We start from the raw sequence: 26,598 nt of genomic DNA, 5'->3' as shown, positions 1-26,598 counted from the left end.
TTGAGCTGATGCGGACAAGCACTAGATGAAAACTCGTTGAGGAGTTGAGATGTCTAATGGCCTGCAAATATAATGTCAAGGCCTCAAAGGCCCCCGGTGGTTATCGCAAGGAGGAGAACCAAGTCAGTAACTGAAGTGTCTTGGTTGGCTAGGCCTAGATATTTAACATAAGTTGGCCGTAACCAAACAGTCGAGATGAAGAATAAGAGAGAGCAAGAGAGATCGGCTTCTATCAGGGCAATGAGTTTGGGGGCCATTGGTGTCAAGCTTCACGAAGTCCAAGTTGCATTGGTGTTCACCAGGGCGAATCCAGTGCAGTGAGCCTGTCAATTCACGGGGAGCGTGCACCCTCCAATGAGAGGCGTGCACATCACCCTTTTTGAATCCAGCAATTCCGTTGAAGTTAAGTTTGCTTCACACTCCCGTTAAGCGAGTCAATCCGGTTCAACTGGTTAGAAAAAAGACAAAATTAGATGAAACAAGTCTTTTTGCCTCTCATTCGTTCGAACTCTCCTTTCTTCCATTTTCATTTTCATCCAAGCCCTAGCCCAAGAGCAAGAGACCACCAGTGGCAATTTCACCAAGCTCCGACGACGTAGAATCAACTAGCAGTAAGCATTTCTTCTTCTCCTCCCCTTCCAACCCTGTTATCCTTCTTCCTTAATATCTTCCTCCATCCTCTTCTTCTACAAGGAGACTATTGACGGCGATTTCACTGTTTCACCGAGCTTCCACCTTCAACTTCATGATTCTCACTATATTGTATAGAATAACCTAGAAGAGCTATCATTCATATGGCCCGGTTCCTACCTCCAACTTCATGATTCTCATTGCAGAGAATATCCTTTAAGAGCTATGATTCATATGGCCTGATTCCTTCCCACCTTCTATGTATACATTTAAATTCAACCATCACAGTTGTTGTATAGGTAGCCCCAGAAGATCAAGAGAGGTTTCCACGCTTATCATGTTGGTTCTTCATTTACATTGGTTACCAAGTTTTCTTGATATCATAGTTGGTTGTTTTGTGAAAAATGAATAAGCTACTGTTCAATGCACAAGACTGACAATAAATAACAGAGCACACTTTACTACTATTCATATTACATATATTTAGTTCAACAAAAATCAAACATCAATCCATTTTTTGTTTACCAAAATAAACATCCATTTTTTTGGATTCGATCCCTATCCCAAATTCTAAAACTGGTAATGTAGGCCATGGAGCTTGAACCACAACCAAGTGTTCCTTTAACATAAACGACACCTCTTCACCATCAATTAAACAAACTTTTGGTTTTTTTCTTTTTTTTTTATGCAAACAACCTCATCTCCCCAGTTCCACTAACTCCAATTCGAACCAAACTTGTCTTGTCATCCTACTCCAGTGATTGAATGGCACCACCAGTATTATGCTTGTCGACTAATCCAATAGGAGCAATTTGGATTTTGTTCGATAATAACTTCACCAGAGAAATTGTAAGAAGCTCGGAATTAAAAGGCTTCAATGAAATCTCTTTCTATTCACATGGCTTCAAGGGCATCAACTTCTTTGCCCAGAACATATAAACAACAAACACTTGTACCCTTTCAATGGAAATCAGGTTCTTTCTGTTTTTTCATTCAATATCGTTTGGGTTCGTCGTAGCCGACACAACATGCGAAAACTCGGAAGCACAATTGTTCTTCGAGCTTGATGGCACCAACCTCCCGCTAGGTGACATGCCATCAAAATTGGAAGGGAATTGCTGTCGGAACTCGATGAAATAGTGAAATCACAGTTGGTGGTCTCCTGCCAAAAGAAAAGGAAGAAGATATTAACAAAGATGAATGATAGGGTTGAAAGAAAAAGGAGAAGAAAGGATGTTTACCACCGGTTGACTACATGCCGTTGCCGTTGCCGTTGGAGCTCGGTGAAATAGTGAAATTGCCAGTGGTCTGTTGCTAGAAGAAGAGAAAGGAATAAGATATTAACAAAGAGGAATAACAGGGTTGGAAGGATAATGAGAAAAAGAGATTCAGTTGGTTCTTATCACTATTTGGCTCCATATCAAAGCTCGGTGAAATCACTGTCGGTGGTCTGCTCTTGGGCTAAGGCCTGGGTGAAAATGAAAGTGGGGGAAGGGGAATTAAAATGAATGAGAGGAAGAAAAGGCTTCTTATAGGTGGTTTTGTCTCTTCCCAATTGATTGAACCAGATTGACTCACCTAACAGGAGCGTGAATCGAACTTAACATTAATAGTCCGTTTGGTTGCTGAGAAGGGAAAATTTATTTTTTCATTTTGGCATGGTGTTTGATTGCTGAGAAGGGAAAATTACTGTTCATCGTCTTCCTTCGAACTCAAACCAGTGGCGTGGACGAGGTGAGTTCCAATCTCCCCCCTCATTAGTAAAAGAATAATGCCCAGAAAAACTGAGATCCATACCTTGATGAAGTTATTGATCTCCCTGCCCATTCTCTCTCTCTCTCTCGCTCACACATTCTCTCTCTGTGCTACAGGTTCTGATCTCCTCTGGGTTTCTGCCTATTACTTCGTTAGTTTTCTTTGCTTTTGAGATGGAGCTGATGCGAGGATGTTCAGTTTGGAGGTCGGAAATTGGTTAATGGCATTCGTGACCATTGGTTTTGGCATCAGAATGGTGTTCGACGGAAAGCATTTGGGGGTCAGAAACTTGGCCGTCAATTGAAATGGTGGGTGAGTCACGGTGGCTGCCGGGAGTGCAGTCCAGTGTTGTTCTTGATGGTTAGGCAACCATTTGGTGTTTAGAGGCATGCTCAGTTTGGTGTTATGGTAGCCGTCATAGGGTGTTGGGTCGCGAGTTTTTCTTTTCTCCTCATCCCAGTTTTTGAGAAGTGATATCCCATCGTTTTCCGCACCATTCCATCAAACAAACATGAGTTTCAAAGAATCTAACCCAAATATTCCATATTTCTCATCCGCATCACAACAACCAAACAGACTGTAATGGAATTGTTGGATTTAAAAAGGGCAACATGCACACCTCCCATTGGAGGGTGCATGCTCCCTGTGAACCAATGAATTCACTGCATTCGAGCTTAGTATTCACCATGTGTCCTTATCCACCTAAGACATGTGATGCCTGCCAACGTTGGCCTATAGGTCAAATGGGGGGCACACCACATTGATATGGTGTCACTCATCCAACGTGGGGGTACATATTGGTCCTCGGATCAACCAAATACACTCTTTGGATTGGTCCATGTGGTGGTTAACTTGGGTCCAAGTTTCACCCTCATCACTTTTCTTGTCCTTTTCTTGCTGATTATAATTTTGTCAACTATATTTTGAGCATTTTATTAATGAAAATTTCCTTTCAAGGCTTGAAAAAAACATTTTTTTTTTGTTATGAATATAGTTGGATGGTGTACATTTCTTGCACAAATGGGTTTGTTTGGGGATCAATCGTGTTGCCAAGTAGGAGATTCTCGGATTTTTTTCCTCGGACCTCTTTCCTAGGTGTGAGTTCGGATTAGTTGAATTTATGGATTGTTCGTTTCCTCTCAACTTTTATCTCTTAAAAGGAATCTTTTAACTTTAAGAGAAAAATGGTTGTTTGTTTCATCTTATCTCTTATCTCTTAAAGTGCAATCATACAACTTTTTGTTTTCCAATGATACTCCCTAAAAGACAAATAAAATCTCTCATATATGGGGTCAAAATGGATATTTGATCATTTTTAGAATTCAAAATTCAAAACAACACTCTCTGCATTCAAAGTTCAGAGGAAATAAAAGTTCACCAATACCAATATACCTCTTAATGTAATTATTGCACTTCTAGATGTCAAACTTCAGAGCAAATGAACAGGCTCTTAAAAGATGTACTAGCGGAGATCGACTTCTATCAGGGTAAACCTATGCCCACACCATTCTAACAGCCTTTTGCAACCTTGCATTGGGAATATCTCCCCATAAAATAAAGCACACAAGTATGAAAGTATTCTCAATGCAAGACAATAAAAGTTGCTCAAACGGGCTTTGCCCTGACTGAAGCCAAACTCGTGTTAGCTGCTGTTCAACCGTGCTCCACAATCACTTTTATGTCTCACTTTGCATGAATGGTCGGTGTGCGCCTTATTATTGGTCAAACTGCCCCTAACACAGCCATCAAGTGCAAACTCCGAATTGTCTAGATGACCCAATTATGAACTTATGTCTTCGGGTATTTACACCATTGTTGCCAATTGGCTCAAACTAGCTAGAAAAACTTAAATGTTCATTGGGTCATGGTTTTACTAATTAATTGGCGGGTTTAACTCATTCAAAGCTGAATACCATGAGAAAACTTTAACTGTCCACGATTAACAATTTGGACACCCAATAGGGCTCTTCTTGCGTTACACATTGGTTACTCTTTATAGTTCATACCAAGTCTGTAAACTATTTTTTTTTTCTTGATGCCAAAAGGCAACTCTTCATTGATAATACTTAGGTTACAAGAAAACAAACACAGAACAAAGAATCCAAGGCTCAAATCTATAAAATCAACTAAAACAAACCAATTCCCACTAGACACCACCACAAAGAAATAATACCTTAGAACAACTGAGCATCAGGAGTGTCGTCAAACAAGGCCTCTACAATTGACATCAACTAAGAAATCACCAGCAAAAGAAGGGCATAATCCTTCAACAGATACCACAAAGCCGCCATCAGAGACTCCCGAAACAGTAAAATACAGCCAAAACCTGAAACACCTATCGACAACCATAAGGAGAAAAAAATAAACTAAATCTTAAACACACCAAAGGCCCTTGGGCCCACATCCACATTCACTACAGAGGAATGGCCGATATTAGAGGCTGACCCAGCCCTATCACCAACACAGTTACGAGAATATGAAATTTGGTACGAGCTTTGCCACTTGATATTCAAATTGTTTGTCATCACTTGGATCAAAATATGAGCTTTTTTGTGGTCCCAATATCAAACAAGATGCATGTCCACTTGTGATTGCCTTTATTAATGGAAACCATATCAACTGAAAGATCGTATTGACCAGTTTCCAAATCTTTTATACTTACTGATGACTCCATAAACTTAAGGAGCAACAAATCAGCAACGTGATTAGCGCAGTCACCTTCCTTATTGGCATTAGAGTTTCCTTTTCACACTTTCCACAACCACCGGAATTTTAGTTACCAACTCCGGTGGGAGTGGGGCTTGCAAATAGGGGTGGATTCGAGTCAAGCCAATCCAAATAGCAAGATATTCGAGTTCAGCTCGCCAAGACAGGAGGTTCGAGTTCGAGCTCAAGCTCGGTTCAAGTTAGAAACTTGAGCTTGAACTCGAATGTGAATTAAATGCTTTATAAAAGTAAAAAATTATATATAAAAATTTATTTTTATTTGATATTTAAAAACAAACAATTATAATAATTAGTTATTATTATTATATATAAAAATAAAAATATTATGTAATATTTTTATTGTACATTATATATAATATAAAAATATTATGTATTGTATATATGTATACATATATATAAAAGCTTGCAAAGCCCAACCGAATCCCTTGAGTTTCCAAGCCCAACCAAATCCCTTGAGGTGCTTGTATCTAACTAACTGAAACAAACTAGGATAATCCTAATCCTATCTCAGGATAAGAATTATCCTAGATAAACCTCAACTAACCTTGTTAGTCCCTATCTCTTGGGTGCTTATCTTTGTACATTCTTGATGAGGGCAAATTCGGCCCTCCACTAACATCATGACACATGGTATCTTGGAACAACTAGGTGACACCCAGAACCACCTAGGTGACAACTTGCTTTAGCCAAAATGATGGAGTCCCAGCTAGCGATCTGGCATTGCCGTCGACCTGGCAACCTGCCTCTAGTGCCGATCTGGTGACTTGCCTCTAGCGCCGACTTGGCGACCTGCCTCTGGTGCTGACATGGCGACTTGCCTCTAGCATCGACCTGGCGACCTACCCCTATTGCCGACTTGGCAACCTGCCTCCACCGCCGATTTGGCAACCTGCCTTTGGTGCCGACCTGACAACCTGCCTCTAGCGCCAACTTGGCGACCTGCCTCTAGCGCCGACTTGGTGACCTGCCCCTGTTGCCGACCAGGCGACTTGCCTCCACCGCCGATTTGAAGACCTGCCTCTAGCACCAACCCGGCGACCTATGAGACGTGCTCGCCGTCAATTTCTGCATGCATCCCATCACTCCCGGGTCTCTCAGAAGTCAGCTCTCACACCGAATGTTTTGGGAGAAATCGAGTAAGGCGCAAAGATTGGCTTACGTGCACGACTACCTTCGAGAACTTCGGAGTAGTTAAGCACGTCCTCCCAGAGATCCCAAACATGTTGCGTGATGCTCACGCCAAACAATGCCTATATAAAGGCCTTACCTCCAACCCCAGGGGGGAGATGTGCAATTTAGTTCTCGCAGCTCTCCAGCTCTCTCACATTTAGCTATCTTAAAATCTCTGATTCGCTAACTTTAGCATCGGAGTGCCCACCTCGGGTAAAGCAACCCGGGCACTTTGACACTGTGTCCTTGCAGGTCGCATTAGAGACACATCTCCAGCTCGTCACCACTCAACTAAACATCAGAGCCACCTTTCCAACTCGTCACCATTCAGTTAGGCGTTAGAGCCACCTCTCTAGCTCGTCACCATTCAGTTAGGCATCAGAGCCACTCTCCAGCTCGTCACCATTCAGGTAGGCGTCCAAGCCACCTTCTAGGTAAGAACCATTCAGCCAGGCATTCAAGCCACATTCTAGGTAGGGATTATTCAGCCAGACGTCCAAGCCACCTTCTTGGTAGGAACCATTTAGCCAGGCATCCAAGCCACATTCCAGGTAGGGATTATTCAGGCAGGCATCCGAGTCACCTGCCAGTTGGGAGCTGCCAAAATGCGTTTCATCAATTTCCGTTCAATCAATCTCTGTATCTATAAATAGAGTGGCATTCGGCCCTAGCAAGATAGGTTAAACCGAATTATTCTTTCAACTTATCTCTTCTCTTAAATCTCTATTTTGTTATTTTGTTATTATTCTTTCTCTACTTTAACTTGGTAAACCTCATAAACTAAGCTCGAATAGTTCGTGAAAAGCTCGACCTACTTACTGATAATTAATTCCCAACAACAATAATTTTGTTTAATAAAATTGGAAACAAGCTACTTTGTACATAGGTTGTATACATTTGTCTCTCCCTAAACCTCACATTGGTGAGAGCCTCATGCACCGGGCTATAGGACTTTTTCTATCCATTTTTTAACTTATCCAAATAAAGTTTAAGTAGCCAAGTGAAACACCACATAGTTTGGAGGGGTATATGGAGTTTATCATCAAGGTATTGACATATAGGATGCAAATGGATCGGAGATTTGAATTAGGATATATCTGATCCAAAAATACAAATCTTATATATGAATCATTCCGAAGATCCGGTCGGATCTCACAAAGGCCAATAGGTCGATTTAAATTCAAATCAGTTAATCCAATCTGATTATCGATTCCTGATTCCGACAAGATCGGGTTCAAATTCGGATCGAATCATGATCCGGACTATTTGACAGCGCCATATATCCCCGTTCACCGGTCACGGCCCCACTCGTTGCACTCAAGAGAGAGAAAGGAGGATTTAAGTGGGCTACGTGTACGCAGTGGGTAGAAAAGGCCCATAACCCATTTATGAATTATCCACTACTTTTTGGCTAATCATGTGTTGGCGATCACTGGGCCATAGACTGAACATGTGGATGCAATGCACCCTCCTCTTTCCTGAATCCTGGTTCCTATTTCCTCTCACTAAAATCCACTCAACTTACCAGTTACCATTCTACTTCTTTTTTCGTCCGCTAACCGTTTCACCTCTCCCTCTCCTTCTCCCTCTCCCTTTCTCTCTCAGGTGAGACAATCAGACAAACGTCAGTGCTGCCTTCTTCACAGTTTTTTTCCCTTTTCCTGCATTTCTGGTTTTCTTTCTTGAATGAACTTTCTGGGTCTGGGTTATCTTCTTGACTTCCTTTCTGTGAATGATCAATGATTTAGTCAGGCTTAAATTAGTGATCTTAGCTCATGAATGCTTTTCGAAACTTAATTGATGCTGAGCTTTACTCTATATGTCTATGTAGAAAACTCACCAAGGTAGGTTCGAAATTTAGTAAAGGGTGAACTTGAAATAGGGGTGATTCGGTTAATGTGAAGGGATAAGTATAATGCTGTTCATTGGAACTTTGCTTCTTATCATTTTTATTACATCACTAAGTCACTGCAAGTAATTTGTGAATCTTTCCAAGGCCTCTGATTTTCTTGAGAAGATTACAAACAGGGGATACTGCATGAGGTAGAATCTTCGTCACAAGAATTTTATGAATTACACTTTCATTAAATCATTAAACAACTGCAAGTCTGCAACCCATTTGTGAATATTTCCAAGTGTTTCAAGGCCTCCAATTCCTACTTGAAAAGATTGCAAAGCGGGGATACTGCATCTGCATCAGAGATCGTTAGGGGCTTTTTTGTTGTCTATAGATATCTTTTTGGCGAATGCCAATGGTTGTGATATTCTTTTTCCTTTAGTTTGAAATGGTCTTCTGTTACTGCACACTAGTTCGTCTTGCAGTCATAGAAGACTTTGATCTATTGAAAAGCAAAAGGCTTAGTGAAAATTTGCAACTCCATTCATCCTTTTAAAATTGTTTTTATTTCTATCCTTTACTTTTATTGAGCTTGGTTTCTCACTTTTTTGTTAAAAGATTTCTTCTTCTTTGGTGTTTCTTCCTTCATCAGAACTTTAATTATTGTATCCAACAGATATTTTTTCCACCTGTTGTGATTTCTGAATTTTATGATGTGTTTACTGTGTAATTTGACATGGAAAATTTTCCAAAATGCACAGTATGGCTAGTCTAGCACCAATCGTTGATATAAAAATAAGTTAACAATGCCATTCCCATATGGTGTTTTAAAATGTGTAACTTCACTTAGAAATCCTAGATATATGTAATATTACAGTTTCCTAATAATTGTAGCTTGTTAGACACCATTTCTGGTAATGGGAGTGCTCCTTTTTCTATGCCTTGACCTCAAAGCAATTAAATAAGATGCTGTGCTTGCATTGGTTTCAGGGATGAATAGAATGGGAAACACTGGCTAGAATTAATTTGGTCAATCATTCTAAACAGCCAATTATCAATCAACAGTGCCACTAATTTGCTACTTAGCTTGGTTCTTCCATGGCTTTGATTGCAAGTAGGGTGTCTGGTGGCCCTGTGGTGACCAATATGACCAATGCCACTGAGTCACATGGGACTGTTTATTCTTTTGCCAAGTTATCACAGCATACTAGATTACACTCTGCAAGTCAAAGAGTTGAGTTTAGGAGACCAAGTAATGGACATCTGTTCGCTGCAAAACTGAGCTTCTCCTCTGAGAGTTTGTGGTACCCATGTGAAAAACCTTGTGCTTATGTTGTCTTTCGGGAACATTCTGTTTTATGTTCATCAGCGGGAGCACATAATACTGAAGCAACTGAACGTGTTACACACCCTGCTGATTGTTCAAGAATATCTCGGTATGAATTCTCACAAGACATTAGTTATGTAGCTAAGATCTTTATTGGATTTGCCTTGCCAACATAACATGAGAGACACATGTCGGTTCTGGCATTTTAATGGCGGAAATTATTACTGTTGCTGTGAATTTTATTACCCATTGTTCAAGAATTATATGCTCATACAGACAAATGTATATAGCAATTTACTTTTATGAACAACATTATAAAGTATGCATGCAACATTATATGTTTAGAAGTACTATAATTTCCAAGGTCTCCAAACCTTAAAGCATATTTGCCTCCCTGATATTAAGATATGTAGAAACAATTTCAGGTTCAATCCACCAAACATGTAGGGGTGATTGCTTGGTGCTATAGTAAAATCTCAGTCTGGCAAGTATGATAATTCAGGTTCTAGTCCAAGAGTGACTATTTTGTGCAAAATGTGCCAAAAGTTAAGTTTAATATCCAGCATACCCCTCCCAAGATCATAGATAGCCAGGACCACCATAGGGCAATGGCCCTCTGGCAATTTCAGGTCGAACCTTTACATGCCATGCCTCTATTACTTCTGGAACGAGATTACAAATATGCAGGTATTCTTATAAGAAAACTTGGGCTGTTAAAAACTCTCTGTCGATGCTTTTTCCCGTTTCACTTGAGAAATGAAGTACAGTTACTGGAATTTGGAATTTATATGGTTCCTATTACCAAATGTCACTGGTTCGAGACTAGATTTTACTAGACTCAAGTTCACCTTTTCTTTATGCCTTGCAAACACTGAAACTGAATAATTGCCTTTAAGTTTTTGAATCACTACCATTTCAATACTGATAAAATAACCAATACCCTTTAAATACCAAGTCTATAAGCTAGCAGAAAATCCCAAATTATCTTGGGTTATCAGTACTTCTGTCCAATGGGTAATGCCTGCCAAGTCACAATTCTACAGCTTCAGCATACTCATTCAGATCTATAAAATCTATCATACATATACATACACACACACACACATATATATATATACATATATACTATTATAAAAAACACGAATGAGAGTGGAACTTTCCTTGACTAAAATGCCCATATTTGTGTATTTAGTCCATCTCTAATTATGAGGGTTGAAAATGTATTTTCAATCAATGCTTTTCACCTCATTTAATCCCCCCACATTAAGTCTTATATTTAAGGTATTAACTGTCATTCTCTCTTATTAAATCCTATTAGGGGTGTCCATGAAAAACCGAAAAACTGAACCGCAAAATGTGGTTAACCAAACCGATCGGTTTGGTTTCAGTTTGGTATTTTTGAAAAACCGAAGGACTGGTTCGGTTTTTGGTTAACCTACAAAAAAACTGGCAGTTAACCGAACCGGCCGGTATATATATTTATATGTATATTTTATATATATTTTTAATATATGTCACATATTTTCTATATATTATATATAAATATATATTCATTATCTATAAATATATACACATATTATATTTATAATAATCTATTTGTAAATATATTATATATTTTTAAATATTTATAATATATTATATATCATTTATTATTTATTATATAATATAATACATATATTTATATAATATATATTATAAATATAAAAAACCAAAAACCAAAGAACCAAACCGGTCAAAAACCGAAACTGGCGGACCGGTTAACTGGTGGTACTGGTTCGGTTTCGGTTTGGAGAAATGGAAAAACCGGTGGTACCGGTTCGGTTTGCAAAAATTGCCCATGGTTCTGTTAACTAAACCGTGGACACCCCTAAATCCTATAACTTTTCTTGACTAAAATGCCCATATTTGTGTATTTAGTCCATCTCTAATTATGGGGGTTGAAAATGTAATTTCAATTAATGCTTTTCACCTCATTTAATCCCCTCTCATTAAGTCTTATATTTAAGGTATTAGCTCCCGTTTTCTATTATTAAATCATATGTTTAAGATCTTTTTTCATTAATAAATGCTACTAATTATATCTATGTCTAATAATTTGAACAGTATAAACCCATATATTTTAAAACATAAAAGTGAAACCATTATTTGTCCAAGTGACGACTAATCAATTCAACCATCTGAATCAAATTGGTCAACTATTGAACGCATAGTCATATACTAAAATTTTTAAATAGAAATAAATATAGAAAGTTACAAAAATGTAGAAAAATTAAAAAACAAGTGTAATAAATAATAATTATTTTTATTGATGATGAAAATGAGTTACATAATCTAAAACTAATCAAGAATGAAATTATTTTCCTATTTGGCGGAGATGAATAGTTCAACTTTTGGGTCAAATGTGGCAACCTTTAATGTCATAATTAAATAATAAATATTAATAAAATATAAAAACACAAAAAACATTTGGAAAAATGTATAATATCATATATTTATCATATTAAACAAAAAATAAGTGTACATAATAGAAATATTTTACACATATAAATAAAAAAGATTATAGAAAAAATTGAACACATCTATAATTCTATATTTACACTACTATTAAAAATATGAATAAGATTGTGGAACTTTCTTTTAACTAAAATACCCATTTTTTGAATTTAATCTCTATTTAATTGTGAGGTTAAAATATATTTTGAACTACTGTTTTTTACCTCATTCAATTCCCTCTTTTTAAATTTTACATTTTTTTTGTTGTTATAAATGAACAAAAGAAGATACACTAAGAAGATAAAACATTACAAAAAGAATAGTCCATCTGGCCAAGCAGGAAGGCTTGTCAAAGATACTCAAAACTTTGCAGCCTAATATGAGGTGTTTACATAACATGATTTGGATTTTGCAATATGCATTCGATTAACAATGAGAAACAAAAAATATAAAAAATACGTGAATTTTATAGACAATTTTGGATACATTATTACTATTATTATCATCATGTAGAATTGCCATGTGCACACTTACTAGTATGTGTGTGTGTGTGTGTATATATAAGGCATATAGAAACATGGACAAAGAACAAAAATAAACAAGACAAATAAGGACAAATCAGACAGCTCTCCTGGGCAGGGCAGAGTGGTGCTGATCAGCCAGTCAGCACAGGCAAGGGAGCTTGAAGGGTTTAAATATCAATTTTTTTTTCAATCATTGGGAATGGAAATTTTGATAAAAATTTAGTATATAACTAAGGGGAAGCCCATATTTATTGCGTATTTCCCTCACTGTTCTGTTCCACTTATTTGAGGGGATGTCGCCCTCCTTTTAATACAATAGCTTTTTATTTGCCAAAAAAATAAGAACACTAAGTAGGTGACAAGGATGTGAGGACTGAGGAAATGAATGTATATCTTGTCATGTGACAAGCAGCTGAAAAGAGTTACTTGATTATGAAGAAATCTCTTGGGCCAAGTCTATATATATACTTATAGAGTGTTCTTTTGGAAGAAATGAAGAATTATTGTTTGATTACTTTGAATGAAAAATCTCTCAAATATTTTAGAAGGTGTGATGCTTTTCTCTAGGAGTGATTCCTATAACCATAGTGTGAACTGTTAAGCTAAAATTTTCCCTTTTTGGCCATGATGCCTATATCAGAATACTATTAGAGTTATTCTTCTAGATCCATACTCTCTTTAACTCCTTAAAATCAGCCATTCTCCATGTTCCTTGGAGATTCTTTCCTGAATCTCAATTGGATGCAAATTATTATTAATGAAATAGTGGAATAGTAACTTTCACGTGTCCTTTTGTGTTCAGAACCAAATTTATGTTGAATTGCTATATTTTCTTTTTTGATCAGCAACAAGAAAATTAATTCATTAAATTAGAATAGAAGAATACAACAAGAGGTTGTGAAAAAACAGCAAACCCAAAGCCATCCCAAATTTACAACTGAGCCCAAAACATGGATTGTCTCTGAATTCCTTGTTTAGCTAGGCCATCCGACATGCTATTTGCAGATCTTCTAATCCATCTTATTTGGATGAGCATATCTTTAGATAACTGTTTGAAGCGCCTGGACTCATTCCTTAGCAGCCAAATTATCCTTTCCTCCTTTTTCATCTAGCCCACAACTATTTTTGTATCACCTTCAATGATTAGTCTCTCAATCCCCATTTCTTTAGCCTTCTCCATCTTGTAAACTGCTGCCATTAGTTCTGATCTCACCACTCACCTTGCTGAACAGGACCTGAAATACATTGCTAGGATGTTTCCATTTTCTTCTGTAATAACCCCACCAATACCAGATGGGCCAGGATTGCCCATACAGCTACCATCAAAGTTCAATTTCTTCCACCCAGCACATGGGGGTGACCAGGTTTCTATAATTCTTTGTCTGCTTTAGGAGGAAACAGAAATTAAGCCCCACACACTGAAAGAATCTTCAATTTTAAAATCTGCAAAGAGCTTTAAAGTTTCACCCAATGAGACACCATTAAAGTTATTACTTCTATCACAGCTTCCATACTTCTTTCCCTGTCTTCAAAAATTCTTAGATTTCTTTCTCCCAAAGTGTCCAGATCACCGTTGCAAGATTCTCTCTGGAAAGTGTCTTTTTGCAGATTTGTTCATTGTGTTGAAAGATTATCTTATATTTGTACATACCAGTTATAGGTTAATTAATTTTTGTATGATATCACATATTCATGAATATGTCCTTGGTACACAGAACCAAAGTTGGAGATGAAGATGTTGAAGAGTTGTTTGATTCACTCTTGCCTGAGCATCCAGTCATTCCTGAAGGCACTTCTTATTCAAGTCGGGGGCTAGCTGAAGCATGTAAATTTGTTTGCAATGATGCAAAGTATGTTAATGAAAGGGCCCGTAATGACATTGTCTTGCTTTCACGGTAAGTTTTACTCACATAAGTTGTGCTCCATATGGATTTTGTCAACCAGCATGTATTAATGGTTGGCACCTGGGTTAAGAAGGATAAATCTAGAGATTAATGTGTGTTTGTAGCAAATTAGGTAGTCTGAACAGGTGGTAAAATGAGAGGAATTAGCTGGTATGGTTCACTAATTTACACCAAAGGGAAACTGCTGCACCAGTGGGGTAATTTGGTGTAAGTTGTTGAATGCTCAAGGCAAGTGAATGACCAATGAAGTTGAACCCTATGATTTAACAGAGAATCTGGTTATGCATAGAGTAAAATGGTGGTCCAGGATTAGTTTAGTTAATCATGTATAGTTGGCATAGAATCTCGGGCTGGAAAGCATGAGAAAAGAGGTTTGAGTCTGAGAGTGGCCACTTTGTGCAAAAAAATGCCAAAGGTTAGGACATTATCCAGTCTACCCCTCCCAAGACCCCAGATAGCTAAGACCAACATTGGGTAATGGCCTTTTTTAAGTTGGAATAAAGCTTATAGGAGCTCAGATTCATTGTCTACTTGAGCCATACCACATCCATCTTAAATAGATTATCACCCATGGCATTTACTTTTATAAGTTGTACAGGGTTTCCCTTTTTCTGCAAGCTAGAAGTTCTGTTCTATTTTGCATGCTTTGCAAATCATGTGTACTTGGGGATATCCACTTATAAAATTTCAATTATGTTTCAGTGGCATAATGAGGCTAAATGATCGTGCCCGCCAAGATGTTGCAGTTCTTGGTTCTGAGTTTCTTAAGCTTGATGGTAAGTTCTGCTACTTTCTATTCCAAAGTAGTTTAACTTTAGCACTAGTATGTTGTTTAATTTACTACTATTTAATTTTCTGAACTTATATAGTCATTCTTTGTCTCTTTAAATCTTCATTTGGATATAAATTGAATAGCTCGAGCAAGAGAGGACACTGAAAAAATTGATAATAGTGTGAAGAGAAGAGCTGAACGACTGCATCATATAGCCATGGTGTGTCTTTTTTCATAGCTCATTTTCTGTTTTCCTGTAGGCAAATGATCCGTTTTCATGACCTGCTTGTTGATATTGATTAACACCTGTATGCACCATTAGGTCTTAAAAGACAAAGCTCAATCTAAGTTGAAAAGTGCAGCAGAGCAGCATTGGAGCGATGGAGCATTGGAGGTTATTTCATTCCCTTTGTTTGATAGTCTTGATATATTACCTTGTTTAATTTTATGGCTTGGGTGGTAGAAATTATTTTCTTGTTTTTTATTAGTACCAGTAAGTGTGCATGTGCTTTGCACGTGGTAATTCTAGATGATGATAATGATAGTAATAATGTGCCCAAAATTTTCTATAAACTTTATGTATTTTTTATTTTTTTGTTTTTATATATTTTTATTTTTATTATTAATCAGGTAATCTGCATTTGATTACATAAACACCTCATCCAAATATGTGATAATCAAATCGAGTTATGAAGTTTTTAAGTGTCATTGAGAAGCCTATTTTATTGGCTAGATTCTTCTTTTTGTAATATTTAATCTTTTTGGTGTATCTTTTTTTTGCTCATTTATAAAAAAATGTAAGATTTAAATAGAGTGATTTGAATGGGGTGAAAAGTAGTAGTTCAATTTACAATTTAAACCTCATAACGAAATAGGGACTAAATTCAAAAATGAATATTTTAGTCAAAAGAAAGTTTCACAATTTTATTCATATTTTTAATAGTAGTGTAAATATAGAATTATAGATGTGTTCAATTGTTTCTATAGCTCTTTTGTATTTTTGTGTGTAAAAATAATTCTAATGTGCCACACTTACTTTTTGTTTAATATGATAAATATATGATATTATACATGTGCCTAATTTTTTTTTTGCAAAATTTATGTATTTTTTTCATTTTTATATTTTATTAACTTTTATTATTTATTTATGCATTAAAGGTTAATATGTTTGACCCAAAATTTGAACTAATGATCTTGCCAAACAGTAAAATAATTTCATTTTTGGTCAGTTCTATATTATGTATTTCATTTTCATTACCACTAAAAATAATTCTTGTTTATTACACTTTCTTTTTTAATTTGATTAATAAAAATATCATAAATGTGTCTAATTTTTTCTACATTTTTGTAAGGTTCTATATTTATTTCTACTTAAAAATTTTTATTACATAACTATGACTTCATAGGTTGACCAGTTTGATTCAGATGGTTGAATTACTTAGCCACCACTTGAATTAAAAATGGTTTTGTTTTTGAATTAGTTTTATATGGGTTTATATAGTTAAAAATATTGACAGATCTAATTTAATAAGAGAAAATGGGAGTTAATAATTTAAGTATAAGACTTAATGAGAAGGGATTAAATGACATGGGAAGTAATAATTGAAGTTACATTTTCAACCCTTACCATTAGAGATGGACTAAATGCACAATTATGGGCATTTTAGTAGCCATTAAAGCTGGCATTAAAGTTGTAATAAAATAACTTTTATACCCTTTCTCAAACAAAGAAGTAGAGGGTAATTTTAGTCCAAAAAAAGTTTCACATTTGTATTCCCACTTTTAAATATAGTATAGATTCTCTTTTTGTGCCATTTATCATGCCAAATTTGTTAGTAGATCTTTTTTTTTTATCAGCAAAAGAGAATTTTATTTGAAATTAGGGTTAAAATAAAGTTTTACAGTTTTGTGTATGGGATTAATGCTCCCACACTATTACATATTTCTGTCCCACTTTACATTGTAGCCCAAAACAATTGTTGCCTCAAAGCCCCTTGTTTAGCAAGATAATCAGCTAGCCCATTTGCACTCCTTCTAATCCATTTGAATTCAGCCTCTACCTCCCTTGCAACCTTTTCCACTTCTCTTATCACTTGTTTGAAAGTCCACGGAATACTTCTATTGTTTTTAGCCCAAGAGATGGTCACCTTGGAGTTCCCTTGAACCACAATATGCCTCATTCCTAGTTGCTTAGCTATCTTCAGCCCTTGTAGCAATGCCATTAACTCAGCTTTTAGAGAGTTGCCCATGCCAATCGGTCCAGAGAACAAAGCAGTTGTCAACTCCTACTTAGATAGAATAGCAATTGTCAACTCCTACCTTCTATATTAGTAGATCACTGGTTGATTGAACTAATATAGAAGGTAGGAGTTGACAATTGCTATTCTAAGTTTTGTGCCTAAAATGTCTCTCATCTCCCTTCCTTATTTTTCTCTTCTCTACTTTCTGTCATCAGTGACATGCATTACAAGCTGGCATTAGAGTAAGATTGTACCGAAGGATACTGATTTTCCTTATTATTCTAGAGGATCTTTCTTATAGTTAAGATACTGCCTTTGCCTCAAGTGTTAAAAGGAAATCCCTATTTGGCCAGAGCAAAGGAACAGAATTGTTTGGAAATAATATCTGAAGGGAGGATTCTCAATTATGTCCTTCTGTGTGGTTCTTGCTGGAGTAGTGATTGATTATGTTAATGATGAATTGCTCATAGCCATGTTCCCCTCTAGAGAGTTGAGACTATCAAGTGGATTTTCTTCCTGGATGAGATGCTTATGGTTGATGAACCGAACTTTAGAGATCTCAGGATATCCCAAAGATTCATTATATGCAAATCTGTTAAAGGAATAATGCTTTTCTTGTTTATTTTGAGTTTTCTGTGTTGTGAGTATTTTTTTTTCTTCTTTTGGAGAGGGAGCTCTCTCCTAAATGCTGCTTCATCTTGTCTTTCTTCAACTTCTTGATGCTATCCTTTGCTGGGTATTTCCTTCGGTAGGCAGTAGGAGTGCTATCCTCTTGAATTTGGTCCTATTTGTGGTTAATTGGACTCTAGGAGAAAAAGCAATGGAAGAATTTTTGAAGGAATTGGATGACCTTTCTGTGCCAATGCAAGCAATTTTATGATGGATAAGGTTCTGGCTCTGAAAGATTTTTTGTGTATAGGCCTTTATTTTTAGAGGATCATGTTATTGTAATGCACCCAGGAATCAGATGTAAAATTGACTTTTCATAGGCAAAAGTAGTCTAAACATCAATGTATAGATAAAAAGTTAGCATGGTAATAATTTTCTTTTTTGAGAGCCAAGGAAAGTAGTTCATCAAGAGAAGGATTTTAGTGCCTAGGCCAAATAGAAGTTAGTGATATCTCAGATTTTTATATTTTGTTCCAAAACAGGACATTATTGACCAAACTTTGTCTTTCTTGGAGGTTCCATGGTTTTGAAACTTTGTTGTCATAAATATGGCAGGCAACATTATTCATTTACAGGTTTGTACAAGACAGCATAAGTTCAATGTCCATATGACAGACTTCTATGAGGCAATTATATGTCCTTCAGTGTATACTGTATAACTGTTTTGATTCAGCAAATTGTGAATGACATGTGTGACAAAGGAGTAGTAACTTGTCCTTATGGCAGATTTCTAGGATTCACTCCTGGAGAAAGAAATTCCCCATTCCTTCAAGTGAAACCTCAACCTGCTCTTGGTTTCTCTAAATCTGCTCTGTTTTTTCAGATCATAAAGCAATTATATATGAGGTAGCCCTGCAGCTTAGCTTAAACTAAAATCCAGAAAATACTCCCCAACTACACAAATACAAGTGACATAAGTGAAAGCTAGATGCATATATCCCCAAACTACTTGTACAAGAATAACTGGTAATTAGTCCCACCAATTCATAACCCGGGGTTTTCCTAGCTCTTGCACATGCCAGTGCAAAGTTCCCCAATTCTTGTAAAATCTGTCCCAAGATAATTTTTTAAAATTTAATAAACTGTTCTTTTATCATTAGCTAAGTGAAATGCACAAAAGGGAGAAAATGAGATACAAAGTCTATATGATCTACCAACAAAAAGAAAAAAAAAGAGAAAAATGGCAATCCTAAGGCCTCAAGATACCCTATTTATGAGGGTGTCAATTATATGAAAATACAAAATTACCTTTCTGTTGGAAAGGTATATCTCAGTACAAATTATTCCTCATCATGTCCACTCTAGCAAGCCTATCTGCCACTGAGTTAGTGGACCTCAGAACCACCATTCAATTTAGATGTCAAAGATATGACCTCTTTGAAAGGATGATTCAGCCTCTCTGGTCCCAAAGGTATATATTTCAATCAACCAGTTACAATTTAGAGGTAAAAAAGGCTATTACCCAATGTCACTCCCAGATATCTGGGGTCTTGAGAGGAGTGGACTGGATACTGACCTAACCTTTGGCATTCTTTTGCACAAAGTGGCCACTCTCAGACTTGAACCCAGATCCTCACACTTGTCAGCCTGACAATTTACCATTACACCAAGCAGTGGCACCTCAGTTACAATTTAGAGGTCCACTTCTATAATGATCCACTCGAGTCCTAGCAAAGAAGACAATCTCATACCTTGGGCAAGGTATAACCAAATAACACATCCTCATAGAGTAGGAAATCAGGGAATACCATCCTGTGTTGTCCCTGAAAAACTCCACACCTGGATGGGTCTGTTACCCCAATTGTATCTGTCAAAATTAAGCTTGATATCAGATTTCGGAGGAAGATCCATGCAACTAGCATGCATCCACCTAATTCAAAAACAAAATGATTTGTATAGTTGGAGAGATAATAACTGATGAATTTTAATTGAAATTTCATTCATAGACACAAAAGTAGAATACATGCACATCCTTTTGCACTCATAAGAGGAAACTACTTTTGCACAATCACATTGTCGAAGTATTACATTACAATCACATTGTTGACATTTGGAGAAACTGGGAATTAGTTGCAAAATCTTCTTTGGTTAAGGAAAAACCTGTTGTAACCTGGAAGCCCCCTGACGAATGCTTCATAAAGCTAAACTTTGATGGCAGTAGCCTTGGTAATCCCGGGCCTTCTGGTATTGGAGGTGTATTCAGGAATGCAGAGGGTCAGATTGTTGCCTTATTCTCTGGTCCAATCGGAGTGGGGGGTGTGGTTAATGCAGAGGTCCAAGCAGTTTTACAGGGAGCACAGATTGCTAAAGAGTTGAACTTCGGGAGTTTGGTCATTGAAGGAGACTCTAAATTGGTAACTGGGTGGTTGAAATTGGCTAATGGGCTGGAAGACCTACTAGCTAAGCAAGGGATGCACAAGGATCATTTATTTTGGGCTCAACTGTAATTTTTCTTTGTTTTTGAGGCACCACCTCACGCCTCTTTGGGGATCTCTTTCCTATATCTTTTGTTAGTTCACCTTGATTAATTTTAATAAAATGCTTTATTACTTACCAAAAAAAGTATTATATTACAATCAAATAATTCTTGAAAACTGTTTTTGTTGCTTTCCAGGCGGATTTGCGGCGAGCTGACGTCATTGTTAAGCGGCGAGCCATGGAAGATGCCCTAATGGCTTTGGAGGTAAAAGTATTTGCTATCAGTCGTGTTGTAATATATTCTAGAAGAGATGCAGGTTTATCCAGTTAGTTTTATTTTGACGTAGCATAATTGAATTACTTTAGATCAAACTACTTTTCTATGATTACACTTATCTGACTTGATAATTTTATATACTACATTTTCTTACTGTCCATATTGAAGGGAGGAAACATTAAAAAATAATACTCTTTTTGCTTCGTGATCTTGCAGTTTGTCAAGAACATTCATGACATGATGGTGACTAAACTGTGAGTTAAACTATGCAATGTGATTTAATTATTTTGATTTCTTCATTTTTTTTTAATATGGAAAATCTCTGCACCTCATACCATGGAATTTAATCACTAACTGTTAGTCATGCTATCATTTACATAGGAAACAAGGTTCTCTATCTTCTGATGATGACATGACAGATTGTATAGTACTTGAAAAGAACGGAAAGAGTCTTGATATCTTTCCTGAAGTCTCTACTGATCGTATTACTGCCATTCAGGTATTTTATTTTTCCCTCCTTTTGGACAAGTATCATTCAGGTACTTACCGTGCATAACTGTTTCCTTTATTATTTCTTTTTAATCTCTAAATTAATATCACTATTTTCATGGTTAATAATTTATAGGATGCTTACTGGAGTATGGCATCAGCTCTATCTGAAGCCGATGGCATTGACTACACTAATCCTGAAGAGGTCTGATCCTGAAAGATTCTTGCTCTTCTTTGGAATTTTGCTGTTTACTTATGCCATGTTAATGAAGCTTTGATTTTCTACTTTGAGCAGCTTGAATTGTTAGTTGCAACTCTGATTGATCTTGATGCAATGGATGGTAAAAGTAGTGCCTCGTTATTGGCAGAGTGTTCAAGCTCGCCTGATGTCAATACCAGGTAAGCATTACTCTCTAGCATTTATTTGCTGAAGTGTATTATTTATAATCTCACTAATAAAATCCAATTGGCTAGTCCTGAAAACTTCCAACTTACAGTATTTTCCTTCTTTATTTTTATTTTTGAAGCTTGATTATGAAAATAAACAATCTTTATTTTTTGAACAACAATTGCAACTTTATCATTTCTCCACTGATCAAGTTCAATATGGATCATTTGCAAAAAAGCATACAACATGGAAGTGAAGGTTATCCTCACTCGTATTTTGAGCTTTGATCTTTTGAGACTCAAGTTGTGTTCTTTTGTTTTGGTTTGTTTACTGTTTCTATGTAGGAAAGCGCTAGCCAATGCATTGGCTGCAGCTCCATCTATGTGGACTCTTGGAAATGCAGGCATGGGAGCATTGCAGGTAGCTTATTTCGTCAAGCATTATGATCAAATGAGTTCTATTTTCAGATTATGTTTCTTCATAGAGATACTTAATATCTTAGTTAATTGGATAGAGGCTAGCACAAGACAGCAACCCAGCTGTTGCTGCTGCAGCGTCCAAAGCCATAGAAGAATTGAAGAGACAGTGGGAAATAGAAGAGGGAGATAGTTGGAGGTTCACAATGAAACAAATAGCAATGGAAATAGATATGGAAGAAGAAGCTGATGAAGATGCTTAGACAGGCCAAGTACAGTTATGTTTTATTGTGAATATTTGCATGAGAAAAGATTATCGGGCATAAATAAGTTTCAGAGCTTACAGGACCAATGAATGCATTATTCTTCCTAGTTCCAACAGCAAGAGAAGGAGCTCACAAGTCACAACCTAACCAAAGATTGTCTTGCAATGTTTAGCTCGCATAGTTATCTAATGGGAATAGTGTATTTCATAATTTTGAAATGTTTAGCTTCTCCCCTAAAGCCACAGAAGTTACTGAGTTCGCTGATGTCTCCTCAAATGTAAGAAGTGCTTCCAATGATGCTTCAATGATTAGCTTGTATAGTTATCTAATGGAAATAATGTATTTCGTAACATTAACCTCTCCCCAAAAGCCACAGAAGTTCTCAGTTTACAAATGTCTCAAATGTGAGAAAGAGTTTGTATTGTTTAGCTTGTAAAGTTATCTAATGGCAATAATGCATTTCATAATTTTTGCAATGTTTCTTTTTCTTCTTTGATCAATAACCATCAATTTTACTATTATAAAACAGTGAAATATATATATATAATCTTTACCCTCTTTTTCACTTCATTTCTGTAAGACCACAGAGCAGCCTCTCTTTTCTACAACCACCACCCTATCACTAATTATGAATATACTTTAATAACCTTTTTTCTTTGATAAGTTACTTTAATAATCTTTTTGCTCACCTTCAGCCCTCCTAAAAGCCACACATAAAAGTTCTTTGTTCACCAATGTCTCCCCAAATGCGTTTGATGCCATCATTATGATGTACAAATTGGATCTCTTTGTATATAATGGACCTTTAATTACTAGCTTAATGTTGCAAATGAGCAAAGAAAAAGAAAACTTGTAAAATCTAGACACCCCCCTTTATTCCTTAGAAAATAACTCTTATAACTTGAAAAATCTATTTATTGTTTATTGGAGCTTTTATTTATCAACATAAACCTCCATAGCAGGGGACTAAGGTATTATTCCTTTTGACTTTATTAATAAGCTGTTGCTTTATTATTCCGTTCTTATGTAGAAGATTATTTTTGGGGGGAAATGGTTTCCTATAATTGGGTGAAATACTGAATCTCCTTATAGGGCCTTAAATCTCTACAATAGGCATTTCGGTGGGTTCAAAAGCTGATATCTATCCATGAAATACACTGATACATGAAATATTTTGAACCTTGCTTCTCTCTCTCTCTCTCTGGTTACATGTTCCACATGGCTAATACAAGAAAAAAAGGGTGTCTCTTGGCCACTTAAGCTGCAGACCAAGGAGAGGCAGATTAAATTCTTGCCATATATAAAAAGAACAGTAAAACAATCCCAAAATAATGGGTAGTTGTGGTTATTGAGAGAGCGGTGATTATTACATATAATAATGTAGGGCTGGGTTGAGGTGGGTTGGGGTAGTCCCCAATTCAAAGTCCACACCTCAATCTAGTATGGACCCAAAAACATACAAGGCCCAATATCCATTGCAGAAGTAATGCCAAGAAAATACTTTTTATTTGATCCCCAAACTAAAACTAGGGGCTTACAAATTGCACCAAAACTATAGAGAAAAGAAAAACCTAATTTCTAATCCTCCACTGGCACTGAGACAAATTAGCTCAAATTTTCAGGCTTCATGGACACTTGGGTTTTCCCTCTTTGGTCTTCATGTTGCTATAGCATGGACAGGCATTCTTTTTTCCATAGGTGCCAGGAGGGACACACTTGCATTTGGAGCAGCACATGAGGCAGAACCACATACAAGCCGACTTATGTGATGTAGCCGAGCAGCGACGCCTACACTTCGGCCTGCAAAACTCTGCAAAACCAAGTCTCACTAGTTATTTTTCTGGTACAGTAGAGCTTGGATGCAACAGTTAGGTACTGAGTACAAGGAACATGGGGAAATGGGTTAGGGAAGCTGAGAAGTGGGGGGGTTTCTGGAGGGGTTTCACTACGTACCCTTCAGCAAGGAATCAAGCCAATGTGGTTTCCCGTAGGTTGGTGACTGCAGAGAGGAGAGTAAGAATTGCCTAAGATAATCCAGGAGAGGGGTCTGTGGGAATGTCGGTGGTGGGAGGGTCCCCCTGTAATTTATTGTTTATATTTCTTATTTATTAAATGGAGAAGTTGATTTCTAGACTCTTATAATCATGGTTCAAAGTATCGCCCATATGGCGGAAGGGGTGTATCAGTACTTTGCACCACACATAAGTTTTTTTTTTTTTTTTCAAAAATATCAGAGGGGAAGGTTTTTACATGGTTTAACATATAAAACAAGGGTTTGGGGATTATCCTTAAAAAAGGTATATCAATAGGGTGTCAATACGAAATTTTGAACCTTCCTTCCTTGTAATACATGCTCTGTTGGGTTGATTAGACCGGACCTAATGCACTTAGACTTAGTTGGGTCTATGGTGGTCTGCGCTCTTACACTGAATGCCAAATTACAAACAAACAGTATTCCTGGAATCTGGATACAAGTATAATAACTTACTATTTGACGACGACCGGAAATTGTCATATGCCTGTAAGAAAGGTGAGAGCTAAAGATGAGAGAAAATTTACAACAGACTAGTTCACCAACAGTCACTAAGGATGGGTATCAGTGCTACCTCTGCTACACTAGACAATGCAATTAGAAGAAGCACAAACAAGAGCAACAAGTGGGAACTGCGACGATTGCTTCCAGCCATGTCTGCAACTGCTTGGTCTCTGGTCTCTTACAGTCTCACTCTCTCCCTAACAAAGGTCTCTTAGATTTTAGCAGACACAGAAGTTAAGAAACTGGGTCTAACTTATAGAGCTTCCGAGTGTACGATCAAGTGTAAGGATGCGTTGTTTGAGGCGTGAAAATGGGCTGGAAGTCGGTGGATAGCTCATGGAAGGAAAGCGATAAAAGCGGCATGTTTACACTGCAGTCTGCATGTGCTTTGCCTCTGCTATTCTACTCAATTGCTTCCTTTCTCATTCTATTTCAATGGTATTATTAATAATTTAGTAATAACTTCTGATCTCCTTATCATTTAAATATATGAAAGATAACTCAGATTCTCAGCAGATATCTTATTCCCAATTGGATCTGTGTATCAACACATGGAGCTGTTTTGTTCACTATCTATGATTAATGAATGGATCATGCGGTCAAGGGTAAGGGAACATGGGAGAGTCGGCATTGGGCCATTTGCTACCTAGGTTGCAAATGGATTGGATTTTGATCCAATTCAAATTAAAATCCAATAGGTTTAAGTTAGATTTGGATTTTGATCTGATTTTGGTTCAAATTTATAACTTCGTTAGTAAGAGCTTGTCTTACACCATTGGTCCCCACCCCGGATAAACGATGGTTGCACCAGGTTGGCAGCCAACATTGAAACTCTTGCGGAATTCTCATGATTATGGATCTTAATTTGTCTTTTCATAGCATCAAACAGAATGAAATGATGAAATGGAATTCATGTAGCCAATCCCTTATAGTTGAGACAAAGCTTAGATGATAATGGTGATGAAGATGCTTTAATATAATAAATTGTGCTAATTTTATATAGAGTTGTTAATAATATTTTAATCAAATCAAATATGTTTACAAATTAAATTTGAGAATGTGCTTTACAAATCAATGGGATCGAATTCAGATCTCTCAGATTCTTATCACATCAGATTTGGATGTATCCCAATTCGAATTCAATTCGATCTGTTTGCATCTCTAGCCAATACTTGGTCAGATAACCTGGTCGAGCCATTGAGAGGCCGCCGAAGGCATTGGTAATTGTTCCAAAACTCTGAAATTTGCAGTTGTTTACTCTCTAATCATCATCTTTGTTGTGGCTTTAACTAAACGCCAATGTGGAAGGTGGAGTATATGCGTTAATAGTACAGTAAAGGTCTAAAGGACATGCTTTGCACCAAAGAAAATGTTCGGAGTAATTGCTTGAGAGGCAATTTAACCAAAAGATTCCTTGCTGGAAAGAGAGATCATCAATTCTATTTCTGTCATCTCATCCAAAGAGCAAGGCACTCACTACCCCACTAGTCTTAACTAATGCATAGCAAAGCAACCAGATGGTCATATCCTAAGCAATCACTCTGAACATCTTTTCTTTGGTGCAAAGCATGTCCTTTACTGTAATTCCGTCGAGCTCGAATCTCCTGCAAACAAAATTTTGGTCATCACATATTGGGAATATCTCTTCATGAATGGAGATATTCCCCATGTACAACTGAATTCCCATGCTTTAAGTGTGTATAATTTTTGCTTATGGTGAATCCCATCACATATAATCCACCTTCACATTGGCGTTGAGT

General features: G+C 36.8%; 2 protein-coding genes and 1 long non-coding RNA gene across 7 annotated transcripts; 1 reads left to right on the top strand and 2 right to left on the bottom strand.

Moving 5' to 3' along the window:
- Positions 1 to 1,064: 1,064 nt before the first annotated feature.
- Positions 1,065 to 3,326, bottom strand: LOC148792153 (uncharacterized). Its single transcript, XR_016068553.1, has 2 exons — positions 1,872 to 3,326; positions 1,065 to 1,792 (listed from the first exon to the last, which is right to left on the bottom strand). It is a non-coding gene; the product is annotated as an uncharacterized LOC148792153 (long non-coding RNA).
- A 4,422-nt stretch (positions 3,327 to 7,748) lies between these two features.
- Positions 7,749 to 22,778, top strand: LOC104609986 (senescence-associated family protein). Of its 5 annotated transcripts, none has more exons than XM_019199849.2 (13): positions 7,750 to 7,906; positions 9,110 to 9,555; positions 14,179 to 14,358; positions 15,070 to 15,143; positions 15,283 to 15,359; positions 15,462 to 15,533; positions 20,663 to 20,731; positions 20,960 to 20,997; positions 21,125 to 21,242; positions 21,369 to 21,437; positions 21,528 to 21,631; positions 21,965 to 22,040; positions 22,135 to 22,778. In XM_019199849.2, exons 2-13 carry the CDS (start codon positions 9,218 to 9,220, stop codon positions 22,297 to 22,299), a joined length of 1,380 nt encoding a protein of 459 aa, XP_019055394.1. In that variant the 5' UTR covers positions 7,750 to 7,906; positions 9,110 to 9,217; the 3' UTR covers positions 22,300 to 22,778. The 5 variants fall into 5 exon arrangements, with proteins under 5 accessions (XP_088758815.1, XP_019055394.1, XP_010274742.1 ...); XM_010276440.3 differs by having other exon boundaries at positions 7,752 to 7,887; XM_088902688.1 differs by having other exon boundaries at positions 7,895 to 8,126.
- Positions 22,779 to 23,777: 999 nt separating this feature from the next.
- Positions 23,778 to 25,222, bottom strand: LOC104609985 (protein RSI-1-like). The gene is made up of 3 exons (XM_010276439.3): positions 24,909 to 25,222; positions 24,791 to 24,821; positions 23,778 to 24,112 (listed from the first exon to the last, which is right to left on the bottom strand). The coding sequence occupies exons 1-3, from the start codon at positions 24,987 to 24,989 to the stop codon at positions 23,928 to 23,930; spliced, it is 297 nt and encodes a 98-aa protein (XP_010274741.1). The 5' UTR covers positions 24,990 to 25,222; the 3' UTR covers positions 23,778 to 23,927.
- Positions 25,223 to 26,598: the final 1,376 nt, after the last annotated feature.

This window comes from Nelumbo nucifera, chromosome 4 (genome assembly GCF_055504915.1).
Source record: "Nelumbo nucifera cultivar China Antique chromosome 4, China Antique-T2T, whole genome shotgun sequence".
Taxonomy (NCBI): domain Eukaryota; kingdom Viridiplantae; phylum Streptophyta; class Magnoliopsida; order Proteales; family Nelumbonaceae; genus Nelumbo; species Nelumbo nucifera.
Note: the sequence above shows the minus strand (reverse complement) of the source record. Positions and strands in the feature narration are given on the sequence as shown.